Consider the following 15,797-nt stretch of genomic DNA (forward strand, 5'->3'; position numbering starts at 1 on the left):
GGATGTATGATCACTATCCACCTCCATCACTGGTAACTGAACTTGCTACTATTTTGCAGGAATAATGCCCTTAAAAACTATACGGGTCTGTACTTATCCATTCTGAGATAATTGAAAGCTGTTTTGAAAGCCAATGGATTTCCTACACCATAATAGGCATCTTAATGTATTGATTTTTTTGTGTTTCCATGTTTTTGTGCAACTCCTGTACAGTTCCTGTGCTAAGCTGAAAGCAAGTGTGTTTTACTTTTATTGTTAGTTTAAAGAAGAATTTTTTTATTTCAAAAATGTGTTTTCTCTTTGCAAATAATACTTACAGGATGGTAAAAATATCTGGAATTCTGTCACATACAGGCTGCAAAGGGTACAGAAACTGAAGTATTAACTACATGTAAATATTTACTTTGGTCATTAGCAATTTCTCAGACATTATCAGCTCTCTTGAGGACAAGTGGATGCTCTTTATTTGTCTGAATATATTTCATGGATTGCTATAACACTGTAGTACAGAAACAAGGCATTGAGAATCACAAGGATCAAATTGGTGTCCGGTCAATATCTACATGTTGGAATTTATTAGGGAAAGCTCTGAAAATAAAATGCAGTGAGGGCAAGAATTTTTACAAGCCCTACTCAAAAAAATGTTCTGGAATACAATAATAACCAAACTACAACTATTAGTTGCTGCTGCACTACAGTCAAGTCATGCTTTCAAAATACATTTATCAAATCAAATATCTGAAAGGCCTTAAGCAGCCTTGGCAGGATTCCACATACTTTAAAACTGGATAGCTTTGCTGTTGTGAAACAAGGCAAGTAGAGAAAAATTGATAAGCCAAATTAATAATGAACCAAATGTTATTTCACATTTAGAATACTCAACTGTTGATGAGTAAAGTATAAGTACAATGTGGGCAATCTTTCGCCTGCAGTGACATATGTCAACCTAAAATCAAAATTAGTGTACATACATTTTCAATAGATTATTCGTAATATTTATAAAACTCTTACATTAATACTGGATATGTCATTTCATTGATACTATACAATATAAATTCACCACATTACGACATGGAAACAGCCAAGTCGTGAAAATTAGGAACTGATCAGAAAAAAAATTATAGGATTAACTTTGTACATAACCTACAATTTTCACTTTGTACTTAGTCATTACTTTATTAATAGCAGTTGGTGAATTGCAGTATATAACTCAAAGGAAATATAGTTCCCTCAAATGAACAAATTATATAATCTGACAGTATTTCCTTTATTTTTTATTTTATGTTTTTTTCTCATTTAGTTAATCTACTGTTTAATGCACTGATTTGTTTGGTTCTTGCACGACTGCAGAAAAATAGAAAAAGAGTGAAAGAAAAAGAAATATTCTAACTGTAGGTGTTCTGAATTGTGCTCATTAAAAATCTTATTGAACCCTGTATTCTTACATGACACAAATACATGAAAACACAGAAATTTTAAACAGAGACTTAGAAATTATACAGTGTATCCAATGTAATCTTGCAAATGGGGCATGGAGGAGTAGTATTAATACTGGAGTAGATAGCTCATGCAGGCAGAATGCTTTATAAAATCTGTACAGTAACAATACATTGTTAAAAAAGAGAAAAATACTGAAACTGAAGGATGTCACAAAAACATGATACCTTCAAATGACCAGAATGCATTTACAAATAGTAATCATATGGGCATTTTCAACATAAAAATGATGTTACGATAATATTGCTACCCGGTTCTTACAAAACTGGTGCAGTTTAAAAGAACTCATGCTATATCATGGTGCATGTAAAGAAAATAAATTTATAATCTTCTCTAAACATGTGAAAATCGGCAAGACTTAAATCCATTTGATATTCTTCTATATGTCTTAGCAACCAGAGATAATGAGAGATTGAAAATTATTAATAACAGCAGCAGTACGTAAGATATGATGTGATAAAAACGATATGGTAGCCAAAGCACGGTGTAAAGAACAGTATTATCTGTGAGATCTGCAAATGAAAAAAAGAATCTAATATAGAAATTATAGTAAACACATTTAAAAAAGTTATATTAATATGCACTACAATTACAGCTAATATAAGTTACAAAACAAATTTTTCTGTCACTGTGTAGGTAATACAGCTGAATATCAACACCCATGAAATACAAAAAAATGAAGCTCATATATCAATTTAACTCTGACAGATTACACAAGAAATTACTAATACCACTAAACTATTCATGATTTACTGAATATGAAATAAAAAAGGCAAATGTATCTCATGCATATCAGAGAGAAGGGAAACTTATAATGTATGCTCCCTTATTATAAGCATTCTGTATGGTAAAATGAAAATTTCCACAATCTAGTTTAATGTGGCTGGCATGAAAATAGGCAGGTGGAGGGTTCATTCCACCTTCGTACAGTGTTGCAAGTCTGTAACAATTTCAACTTCACTTCTAATAATGTGTAATGATGTACTTATAAACTGCTTATTTTGTTATTACAATATAAAAAAGAAATTGCTTTGATTACAAATGTTATGAGAACATTACTTTTTTACTTCAGCCAGGCCAAAACATCATAATGTCTCATAAAATGAAGCTAAAAAAATTAAGAGGCATTCTGAAGGTTTTTATTTTACCTTCAGTAGTTATCAAGACATACCAAACGTAACAGAACATGATGTAAAAAAATAGAATACGAAGAGCTTTCTTGACAGTTTCTGAATATGTTGGTTAAATTGTCATCACTAACTCACTTATCTTCGTGTTAAAGAAGAGAAAACTTTCAGCAAGAAAGTTACTTCAAAAGCGTTGAATTTATTTTTAGAATCTCAGACAGCATCTTTAATCTACTTCTTAGCCACATTTGATGTTTTATTTCCAGGGTTTCTAACTGCGCAGACTCTTGACATTAAGCAGTAAGCACCCTGTCAGGCTTTGTAAAGTACACAAAGATTTTCCAATAAAAACGAGCACTCAATCGAGGAAAAAAAAAGCACAGAGGCAAATTTCAAAAGGATAAGGCAAAGGACAACACAGTAATGCAAATGCAAATATTAACATATTCAATACAGGTCTTTGGCAAATACTGCCATTGTTCATAAATGCAGGACTGGAAATCTCATTTTAAATGGCAATTACTGGTGAGTAAACTAATTTCTACCATTTGTAACACATTTATCATGTACTGACAGGGGGAAAATTAATATAAAATTGCAATGCCAAGAAGGAACTGTGTGACATAGACGAAAGTAGGTAGGCATGTTTCTACATCAAAAGATGATGTCTATTCAAATTTAGCGTCAGTCGCATAAGAGTGGCATTAGTAATGCCACTATGAGGATGCAAATCAGGTTTGCTTTAAATACACTCTGTAACAGTCATCGGCATCAGTTATCTTTGAGACTGGATGTGGTGAGTTGATATTAGTTAAGAATGCCTTTAAGGTGACAATGACACTGTTGTCAACATCTGATTGAGTTTGAACGATGTTGTGTAATAGGGCTAAGAGAAGCTGGATGTTCCTTCCGCAATACTGCAGAAAGACTTGGCAGGAATGTAGCCACTATACATGGCTGCTGGCAGCAGTGGTCAGGGGAATGTGTCCAGACAGCCACATGGCACTACCGAGTGGGAAGACCATCGTGTTCAGTATATGGCTCTGGGGCTTTGTGCTGCATACACAGCAGCAACTTGAGCAGCAGTTTGCACTGCAGTGACACAATGAACTGTTACAAATGAGTTACTTCAAGGACAACTCCAAGCCAGGTGCCCTGTAGTATGCATTCCACTGACCACACACATAACTGCCATTTGTGACTTAAGTGGTGCCATGTGAGAGCTCATTGGAGTGTAGGATGTAGGTCTGTTGTGTTCGCTGCTGAAAGCTGTTTCTGCCTTAGTGTTGGCCATGTGTTGGTTAGGAGGAGGTCAGTTGAGGGCCTGCAACCAACCTGTCTGTGTGCTAGACACAATGGACCTACACCTGGAAATATATCTCACACGCCCTGACTGCCAATTTGTATGTTAATCTGTGAACAGAATTCCAGAGGATGTTTCCCAGTAGGATAACGCCTGCCCACATGCTGCTGTTGTACCCCAATATGCTCTGTAGAGTGTCTGCATGTTGGCTTGGCCCGCTTGATCACCAGATCTGTGTCCAATCGAGCAAATATGGGACTTCATCAGACGACAACTCCATTGATATCCACAATCAGCATTACTCGCCCCTGTATTGACTGACCAAGTGCAAAAGGCATGGAACTCCATGCTACAAACTGACACCTGGCACCTGTACAACACGATGCACACACGTTTGCATGCTTGCATTTAACATTCTGGTGGTTACACCGGATATGAAAGTACAAGCATTTCATATTTACCATAGATTATCTTGCACTTGCTTGAACCTGAGATCTTGGAAAGTTAATCACTTAAACGTGTTACTTAGACAATTGTATTCCCAAAATTTCATTACTCTACACTAATTATTTTTTGGTGTTGCAATTATTATTTTTCTTCTATCAGTGTACATCTAGGGAAAAAAATCCATTCACAATGCATCGACCCTAACTAAAATAAATATAGACAAAAATTTAAATCCAATAAGCTCTTTAAATAGCTTTCATTTGCCTAAACTAGAGTATTTTCTAGTTCCATGTCTTCAAGTTAAATGTCACTTGTTTCAATCAGTTGTATTATCATATGTTCCACTATACTTTCTCTCTAGGCCCTGGCTCAAAAAATCAGTTTCTTGCAATGCTTCCAACCATTTTATGCATCTCACCCTGTCATGTTGAGTAAGTTTGTTAGCTGCTTCGCAGTGATATTGTGACAGGCACACATATTTACTTTGTGTCTTATTTCATTTGCCTACTGATCTAACTCATATGCCTTTTGCCTTCATTTCACTGAGTGAAAATGAATGATTCTTTCCATCAAATTACTCCGTTATGTCTGCTTTGCACCAACTTGAACATGGCAGCTTTTCTATTTGAATGGAATGATAGCTACCAACAATAACTGAGCCTTCTTCCAGTGTAGACAACATTCAAATAAAGCAATTTTTAAAAGCTTCTCCATTCATTTCTGAATGATTATCCGATTGGCTGGAACATTTACCACCACGAAAAACAAGTGTGTCCTATGGAAAGAAGCTTGTGTTCAATGCACCAGCATGGATGATGACTAATCAACCAACTCTACCAGTAGGGTTCTGGTTAGCCCCATCTGAGCACCATAGAGGAGGATCACCATACTGTGCACCAAGAAAAACTTAACCATTTCACTTCTGCACCTGCCACACAAGAACAAGTAATAAAATCCCTGCAATTTTCTGTGTTATCCCACATCATTGGTCGGAGACTAACAGCAACCTTATTAGTCAATTACTGTCCCCTCCATAGTCTGCCTTTAAAACAGCTGTGTTTCGATTGGTGTCGTGATGGGGAAGCATGTAGTGCTGATGAATGGTATCGCATTGGGTTCAGCACGAATTGCGGAACTGCACAACCCCAAATGGCCACTGTTGTTGAATATGGCACTGACCTCTGGAGAGGTTCCCTTCTTCCAGTTTTGAAGAAGTACATTCCAATGATTTGAAGAAGCACCGAGGTGCTGCTTCTGGTATCATTGTGTGAGGAGTCACTGGGTATGACTTCAGGTCATGGCTGGTAGTGGCTGAGGGGATTTTGACAGCACTGTTACCTCATATACAACATATTGTGGTGCCCTTTTTCAACACGACAATGCTTGACCACTCACCGCAAGTACCTCTACGAACTGTCTATGTGATGTAGAGGTGCTCTCATAGCAAGCAATATCCTCATATCTGCCCCCATAGAATACTTGTGGGACCAGTTCAGGTGTCAACTCCGCCCAGAGACAGCATCCAGGATATCAATGGCTCGTTACAACAGTTGCAGCCAACTCACCTCAGGGGAGCACACAACAGCTTTATGACACCCTTTTCAACACAAGCAGTACATGCATCCAAGCGAGATGCTAGTTGATATCGTACTTCCAAGTTATTTGTAAATTTGATTCTATTTTATAATCACTGCAATAATGTCACATGCTACCTCAACCTTTGAAATTTGCCGGGCAGTGTAATGTAATGACCTGATAAGAATTATTTATCAATGTCTTTGCAATGCACATTTACTGTAGATTAATAATGGATTTGATTAATTATATTTAAAGTTATGTGTAACACACAATGCATCTCCATCATATCCTCACACCTAGCCACCCTTCTGGCCTTAATCTCCATTAACAATCTTCCCTTCCACCATTTTTGTCAATGGTAGTTTTTCCATTTCTTTAATTCATATCAGATGCAACAAATTAAGAATTTTCTCAAACAGGAAATAAAAATTAGGGAAACAAAACAAATATGTAAATTTACAGTACTTACAACATTTACAATGAACAAATAGGCCATGAGATATGTAAAAAACAGATTATTTAGGCTACTTTAGAAGAGATGTAGACAAGAGAATGGTATTAGCAGTTGTGGATACGGAACTCCATGGCTGCACACACAAATGTGTATCATTGTAAGAGCTTTACTATGGATTTCCTGTCTGCAATCTGTTAAGAGACTTCCTGACTTCCCAGTTTTTGAGATGGTTTGGGGCTAGTTCTTTTGATAGTTTATCCAATTACGGACTTTTAAAGTTTACATTATCTCCACTTTAAACTGAGCTTAGTGCTCATAACCCTCAGTTGCTCAGAGGAAGCTACTTCTTGATTTTAGCCTTAAGGTAACTGGTTGAACACCGTACAGCAAGTATTGTTCAGAAATGAATTATTTCATCCTCTCTCAGTACGCAGTTACCTCTCACTCAATTTTTCAATGACTGAATTTCATTATTATTGCTATAACTTTGTTACTTTTCATCTTCATCTTTCCATCTCTCTCATTTTGGTTTTTCCCTATTTTCTTTTCTGCTTTCTTTCTAGTACATTGTCGCACTTCTCATTTATGTTCATTTTAATCTGTGTTTACTTCTCACTCTGTCCTATCATCTCCAGATTGAAGCTGGCACACTACTTTACCATCTAATACCTTTGACCTCCTACTCTCTCTAATGCCTCTTCCTCCATCTTTCCCTCCTTTTTAAGCTCCCCCAACCTATCACTCTTTTCCAGCTGAGGGAGGAACTTCTTTTCCAAACTTAGATGCAGCTTTCCCTACTTTTAAGTGTGTCACTTGACAGTACATGGAACTCGATCTCCTGAAAAAAGGTACTGCAGACAATTCTGTCTCCTTATAGTTTTACAACTTCCAAATAATATTTTTCATGCCTGACAGTAATTTCTTTGTACAAAACTGTAGCTCATGGGAACTTCACTTTGAAAATAAATGCTAATAAAAAAAGTTGGCATTCATTTCTGCAGTTACATTTGACTTGTATACTATTATTGTTTCAGTCTAAAGGTTACTAGAGCTACCTATACTGTGTGCTTCAAACCTATAATACATGCATATTGTCTCCGAAATAGAAATAGTGTGTCTGATCTTCTTTGGGTAAAATAGTTTTAGGCACAGAAGATAAGGATGAACAGAATGGTGAACTCTGCATTGCCTCGAAGGACCAAATTCATGCACTATTTCTAAGTTACATACCATGAAATAGAAAAATTAAAGCAGAAGACACTACTTTAGATGCATCGATATACTCATATTCTAATTACACTTTAGTAGTCAATCATTTTTATTTTTATTTATTTAATTATTTATTTATTTTTTGCTATGATCTGAACAGATTTTTCAGAGATTGCTATCAGTCAGCAACTTTTGTTGACTTACTTAACAATTTACATCAAAACATGTTGCTTTATTAAATAATTTAGTAAGTCAACAAAAATTTGTGAGTGGTGGTGGTCTTTCAAAAACGTTTTCATATTTTTGAAATAGTCACAGTCAATTTTCAGTCTATATGGCTTTCAATTGTTATGATTTATTAAGTCGAAATGTCTTTAAAATGTGAATAAGCACAGACTTTAGAATGACTACAGTAGGGATCAACTTTGTGTTCATATTAAGGCATTCCTACACATATCTAGGACTATTGTGGTACAAAATGAAAAGTGGAAATTGTAATCAAAGTTGAAGTCAAAGAAGAATTTTACTAAACATACATGTTGTGGATTATTATCACACTAAATTATGAGGTAGAATGATCCTTTCAACCCCAATCATTTTGATCTACAGAATATGAGAGCAAAATAATTTATAGTAGGTTTCATCTATGCACTAACAAATGTCTAGCCAAGACAACACTGCACACCATCTTCCAGATATATTCCATGCACTATCAGGAATAAGAGTCTATCAAATATTCTTGTTATCATTAAAACAGACCTACAAAATAATGGTAGAATAAACAACAGCTGCTGGCAGAAACATGCATTAGCACACTTACCAAACAAGGCAGCACCATAGCCTACATCCTGCACTCCCATTCTGTATGAACATGTAGGCACCATTATTTCTTGTACTATTTCCGTCTGGAGAAAAAATTTCCAAACCGGACCACTACTTGGAAGCAGAGCTTGTATAACAGTGTCATCACCTGGCCTCAATATATGCATAGTTGTATGCAATGATTTGTGATCATGAGCCGAGAAAATTATTTCTGGCTTTAGCTTTTTAACAACCTATACAAGAAAAAAAAAAGGGATAAACTATTTGCAAAACAGTCAAGGCATGAATAATTTACACCTGATAGCTCAAAAGTCGATCACAATATGGTTAGTAAAAACATCTGTGTCATACATTACAGCTTCTTGCCCAAAGTGTAGTGGGAGAAACTACCACCACAGTCCAAAGATTTTAAACCACAGTTAAAGAGTTGAAACATTTATAAGTACCTAACAAACATATTTATTTCCTTATGTTATAAACAGAATTTGCTGTTTTCTAATTCATATACTAAGGGTATTGGAGGACACACTGTTACTATCATTGTATCGAAACATTTACTACGCTTGCTCTGTAGCTAAGTAAACAGGCGCAGTCAACAGCTAGCAGGCAAAATAATTAGCCTTTTTTAGGAACTGAAATCCATGAAGTCAAGATCGCACATAAAATCTTCTTTATTTGGATTGATTACTACTTTTGGCTAACGATCTATCCGTCTTCAGATCAAAGATATGAAACCAATTTTTCCTCACATCAGCAAAATACAACAGCTTACAAAACAATGAACTTGTATCCTCCTACCGTCACTTGAAAACGCCACGTTGTAATATGCCAGAGCATCAGCAGAAGAAAGTTGCAGACTGCTGCTTTTTATAGAAAATAAGACCGGTCCTATCACACTTCCCTGAATCACTCCTGATGATATCCTTGTCTCTGATGAACACTTGCCATTGAGAGCAACATATTGGGTCCTGTTACTTAAGATGTTTTCGAGCCACTCACATTCCTAGGAACCTATTCCAAATGCTTGTACCTTCGTTAATAGTCAGCAGTGTGGCAACATTTCAAATGCTTCATGGAAATCTAGGAAAATTGGCTCCGCCTGTTGCCCTTCATCCATGGTTCACAAAATCTCATATGAGGAAAGGGCAAGCTAAGATTCATACAAGTGATGATTTCTACAACCTTTCTGATCCGTGGAGAGAAGATTGTTGGTCTCGAGGAAATTTTTTATATTCGAACTGAGAATTTGTTCAAGGTTTCTGCAGCAAACCAATGTTAAATATATTGGTCTGTAATTTTGCAGGTCTGTTTCTTTACCCTTCTTATATACGGAAGTCACCTGCGCCTTTTTCCAGTCCCTTCGGACTTTGCCCTGAGTGAGAAATTCACAAGAAATGCAAGTTAAGTATGGAACTAATGCTGTAGAGTACTGTTTGTAAAAGTGAACTGGGATTCCATCTAGACCTGCCGACTTACTTGCTTTAATTTTTTCAGTTGTTTCTGTACACCAGGTATGTTTATTACTATGTTCTCCATATAGGAGCCTGTGCAATAGTCAAATGACAGTATGTATGTACGATTCTCTTGCATGAACTTATCTTAGATGTGTAATTTAAAAATTTGGCTTTATTTTTGCTATCTTCTACTGCCACACCAGACTGGTCAATAAGTAACTGGGTAGAAGCCTTATACACACACAGTGATTTTAAATAGGACCAGAATTTGTTTGGGTTCTTAGCAAGGTCTTTCCTAAGGTATGACAGTGGCAGTTAGTTGTAAGCTTCTCGCATTGATCTTTTTACAGATGCATGAATTTCTATTAACTTTTGTCAGCTGTCATTTTTGCATTCTCTTTTGAACCAAGAGTGCAACAGCCTTTGCTTCCTCAGCATTTTTTAAATTATGTTGTTAAACCATGGTGGGTCTTTTCTATTCTTAATCCACTTACTTGGTACATACTTTTCCTGAGCATAATTTTCAATCAGTTTAACTTTTGCCCATAATTCCTCTGTGTCCATTGTAATGGAAACAAATGGTGTCAACTCGTTGTCTATGTTGGTGCTAACAGTGCTCTATCTGATCTTTCAAGCAGAAATACTCTCCTAGCCTTCTTGATTGATTTATTAACTTTAGTAATCAATCTCGCTACAGTGACATCCTGGTCACCAATCCCTGCCTCCATACTGATGCCGTTGATTAAGTCAGGCCTGTTTGTAGCTACAGTTGAACTAGCAGCTCAAAACAGCTTTTGGAAAAGTGTTCAAATGATCTTTGAAAGACTGTTTGTACCCCTGCAATGAATCCATACATGTTCCAGTTTATACTTGGTAGATTAATGTCGTCAATGGCTCTAAAACCATCATAGCAGAATTGGCTGGCTGCTCAAAACATCCAACAATTAACTCGATTTCACCTACACCTGTTATACGCAACCGTATAACTTCCCTCAATTTGAACTTAGTAGACAGAATGTTTTAGTCAATTGCAATGAACACACTCCCTACTATGGTGCCTAAAGTACAGGGTGATCAAAAAGTCAGTATAAATTTGAAAACTGAATAAATCGCGGGATAATGTAGATGGAGAGGTACAAATTGACACACATGCTTGGAATGACATGGGGTTTTATTAGAATAAAAAAAATACAAAAGTTCAAAAAATGTCCAACAGATGGCACCATCATCTGATCAGAATAGCAATAATTAGCATAACAAAGTAAGACAAAGCAGAGATGATGTTCTTTACAGGAAATGCTCAATATGTCCACCATCACTCCTCAACAATAGCTGTAGTCGAGGAATAATGTTGTGAACAGCACTGTGAAGCATGTCCGGAGTTATGGTGAAGCATTGGCGTCGGATGTTGTCTTTCAGCATCCCTAGAGATGTCGGTCGATCACGATACACTTGCGACTTCAGGTAGCCCCAAAGCCAATAATCGCACAGACTGAGGTCTGGGGACCTGGGAGGCCAAGCATGACGAAGTCGTGGCTGAGCACACAATCATCACCAAATGACGCGCATCTGTCGGACATTTTGTGAACTTTGTTTTTATTTTTATTTTTTTTTTCGGTTCTAATAAAACCCCATGTCTTTCCAAGCATGTGTGTCAATTTTTACGTCTCTATCTCCATTATTCTGTGGTTTATTAAGTTTTCAAATTTATACTGACTTTTTGATCACCCAGTATCTTTTCAACATATGCTCCATGCATCGCTAAGTATCTCAGAACTTTCTACTTTGGGTTTCAGCCAACTCTCGGTCCTGAGAAGAATTTGAGTGCATCAACTTTCCTGGAGGGCAGTAAATTCAGAAATTTTGTTACCAATACTTTGACAGTATACTGATAAAATTTTGACAGAATGTGCCTTTACTTAGAATGCAGTCTGACTTTCCTATATGCCAGTTGTCTGGCAAGTGTTCATCAGTGAACCTGAACCTACCACTTACAGTAAAAACCCCGTGTGCACTCCACAAGTACTCTTCTCCCTGTGTAGCTGCTTCCTTGTGTAGTGCACCCCTGACCTATCAAGAATTCAATGTGATCAATGTGACCATAGATGTTAACTGATTCAATCTTTACGAGTGCTAATTGCTAGTAGTATATATTATGTACTTAGAAGTTTTAGATGCCTATGGAAGTTCAGAGATATAAATAAGTGCATTAGCAATGTAATTATAGAATGAATTACAGTTCAATATTTACCAATAGCTGAAGTATCAGCATACTCACACCTATTCAATCCAAAATAAGTACTGCACATACAATATTGAGATGCATGAATATTATTATTATTATTATTGCCTTGTCTGAGGAAGACAAGTTACAATGGCTTCCACCTTCAACCAATATGAAGTTAGACTTCAGGTAATGCCACCACCTACATGCAGACGACAACTATGACTAAATCTCACCAATGCATTCTATGAATTGTGTAAAATTCAATTACTATAAATTGTATAAAGCTCAATTATGTAAGGTTTTTCCCATAAGAGTAGGAATGACAACCATATGACATTATGGTACAAAGTCAGTTATAAATACATATATTTCTGTAAGAGGGTGATGGGCAATGGTAAATTGAAAGTATAAGATTATGATAAAATTCCAAGAATCTAAGTTCTGCACCTTTGTGCGTGCACTTGGTAAGCATCTAGCCACAGACCTAGCTGCAGTTTTTATTATTTTTTTCTTTTATAGCGTCTCTTTATATTACTTACATTGTCATACATTTTGTACATTTTCATTTTAATAAATTGAATCTGTTGTTGTTACCTATACTGGCACTAAGACATAAAAAGTGCCTTACGTTGTATTCACCTCTGTTGTGATTCACAATGTTGCATATGATTGAAGCTCCTTATGACAAGATTTGCTATTAAGACATGTAGCATAAGACGTTTTAAAAAATGGCCTTCCTTCATCATGTGAATTGTCACACATTTTACATCCTTATCAGTTTAATAACTGTGTAATCTGTTGTTATTACCATTACCATCACAATGACAGGAAAACTGTTGGTCATTCGTTCAACCTCAATTGTGGACCATAGTGTTGCGTATTGGTGATGTTCCCTATAATTTTGTTTGCTGTGTAGACAACTATTAAAATCAAAAATATTTTGGAACAACCGAAATAAAATGTTCAAACGTACCTACGTTCTGTGTTTTAATTTAAAAAACCTACCTGTTACTAACTGTTCATCTAAAATTGTGGGCTATATGTTTGTGACTATTACAGCGCCATCTATCACAAAGCGAAAAAAGTGGTCCAACTAAAACATTCATATTTCTTTACATACTACATGAATATGTAATAAAAAATGGGGGTTCCTATTTAAACAAATGCAGTTGATATCAGTTTGACCTATGGCAGCGCCATCTAGCGGGTGAACCATAGCACCATCTGGTTGCCCTATTCAAGCTAGACGAGTTTCATTCTTTGTAGTTTTTTTTTTCGTTTGATGCTTACTTCATGAGATATTTGGCCCGGTCACTATCAATGGACCACCCTGTATGTAATTTTAAACAATGGTTGTATATACAACAATGTGCTGCTCTGTTTTCTTCATCGCAGGCAATTTTAAGAGGAAAGAAGAATGCTGTCTGTGTTTATGGCTTACTGACTTACAATTAGAATACTACTTTGGAATCTGAATCATTTGGAACTTTACAATCTTACTTATTCACAGATGAGAAATACTGTCACTGAAGCTACTACCCTCACAGGTCCAGCAGCTGGAGAAGTCTCTCCTGTACCCCTTATATTAATGATCCCAACCGATTTACTTGACGTTTCATTTGCAGTAACAATAAACAATGCTCAAGGACAGAGAGAGAGAGGGAAAGAGGAGATGTGCAGAGTGGAGGAGGCAGAGAAAACAGACAGAGAGGGAGGGATGAGGAGATGGACAGAGAGAGGGATGAGGAGAAGATGGAGAGAGATTGGGAGGGGGGAAGCGATGCACAGTGAGAGAGGGAGGGTAGGGGAGGGGAGGAGGGGGAGGGGGAGGGGGAGGGGGAGGGGGAGGGGGAGGGGGAGGGGGAGGGGGAGGGGGAGGAGGAGGAGGAGATGGGGGAAGACAAGTAGATGGACAAATAGAGGGGGAGGAGAAGATGGAGAAACAGAGGGGGCAGCAAAATGAGATTAGGGCTTATTTCCATACACATCTAGCAATTTGTTTTCTCTGTTTTAACATGGACATAGCTGTGATGGATGTCTGTACAAAACAGATCTCAGCTCATCTGAACTGGATATATAAAATTTGTCAACACTGGAAATTCTCCCCCCCCCCCCCCTCCCCCCTCCCTTCCACCAAGCACAGTCCTTGTGTCATTTAAACAAGTTCCAAAACTATGACTAGTCTTAAAAATCAATTACGTCACTGGCAAACCACAGTTTTTATTTCTTCACCAGAACTTTAATTGCCTTTCCAAATTTCTCCTCGTGTCCATTTATCACCTGCTCAATGTACAGATTAAATAACATCCTGGATATGCTACAGCCCTATATCACTGCCTTCTCAACTACTGGTTCCCATTCATGTCACATACTGCAGTTTAGCTTCTGTACAAGTTGTAAATAATCTTACACTTCCTGTATTTTATCCTGCTACCTAAAAAATTTCACAGAATACATTCAGTCATCATTACCAAAAGCTGCCTTTAAATCTATAAATGTTATAAACACAGATTTGCCTTACCTTCTATCGTAAGTTTCAGGGTCAGTATTGCCTAGTGTGTTCTTATACAGCAGAGTCCCACTAATCCGAACCCCGGTAATCCGAAAATGAAAAATGTTAATCTAAGAATGGAAAACTGTGTGGTAAATTGCTGTACATACACACTATTTTAATTTACACAGTACAGTAAACGGGTATTTGAAAAATTGGCAAAAAACATTGGGTTTAAACAGTGCATAACAATGAAAGAAAAGCTGTCAAACTTACTAAAATACAGTGGACATTTTATCCCTACTTTTTAGATGACAAAAACTCAAGTCATTGCTTTTTGGCACAATGAAGACAGTCTGTTATGTGACGCATAGTTGTGTCACCGTCTCATAAACATCAAATCAGCACGTGTAACAGTGGGCTGTTGCTCCAAATAACACAGTGCGAGGTCAAGGGCTTCTGCTGCGTCACTCTGTGGCACCAGCTCTCCTTTGTAGCCTTCAGGCTCATTGTCACTTCCGTCACAGCAGTCCACTTCTTCCTGGACTTGAGTCACAGCAACAACTAAATCAGCATCAGTAAGGTTCTCCACACATACCCCATCCATTGCCATCCACTCATCTACATCTCCTTCTAGTCTTCTACACATCCAGGGATTGTTTGTACATTTGTAGTAGATTTTCCTCCTCATTTTCAACTAGGTTGTTCTGAAATTCAAGAGATGTCTACCATTTTCTCCACAATTTTCTCGGAGTATTTTCTGAAATATTCTGCCAAGCCTCAGTGGCCCAATAAACAACATCCTTCACATTGTTTTTTTTTTTTGTTTTTTCCACTAAAGGAATGCCATCATCTTGTGAGCCATGCTGCAGCTCGGGTTGGTGCTGTTTGTAGGTTTCCACCCTCTGTTGGGGGCCAGATGATATCGTTTAGTTGGCATAGTTTGGGGCAACGTCGTCATTTTGCCGGATCATGTGAGTGGGCCAGTTTGGTTGGGGACTCGGGGAACCAGGTCCACACAGTGCCAGAACACGCTGGGACCGCCAGTGGCATGCATAGACTGCCAGATGAAAGGGCTGTGGTCACAAGGGTGCACGACTTCATCGTAAACCAGATGCACCAAGCTTTAAGATGAGTGCATTTCAATCCAAGTAGACAAACCTCCACCATTGTGATATATTGTGATTC

At 37.2% G+C, this 15,797-nt stretch overlaps 1 protein-coding gene across 2 annotated transcripts in view; it reads right to left on the reverse strand.

Annotated features, from left to right (window-relative positions):
• Window positions 1–840: 840 nt before the first annotated feature.
• Window positions 841–15,797, reverse strand: part of LOC124621082 — a 99,399-nt gene continuing 84,442 nt past the window's right edge. For both annotated transcript variants that reach the window (XM_047147115.1, XM_047147116.1), the window contains exons 6-7: window positions 8,436–8,670; window positions 841–2,009 (exon numbers count right to left, since the gene is read on the reverse strand). In XM_047147115.1, the coding sequence (XP_047003071.1) occupies window positions 1,831–2,009; window positions 8,436–8,670 (414 nt within the window). In that variant the 3' untranslated portion in view covers window positions 841–1,830. The remainder of the gene's footprint in view (window positions 2,010–8,435; window positions 8,671–15,797) is intronic.

This window comes from Schistocerca americana, chromosome 1, assembly GCF_021461395.2.
Source record: "Schistocerca americana isolate TAMUIC-IGC-003095 chromosome 1, iqSchAmer2.1, whole genome shotgun sequence".
In the NCBI taxonomy this organism is placed as follows: Eukaryota; Metazoa; Arthropoda; class Insecta; order Orthoptera; family Acrididae; genus Schistocerca; species Schistocerca americana.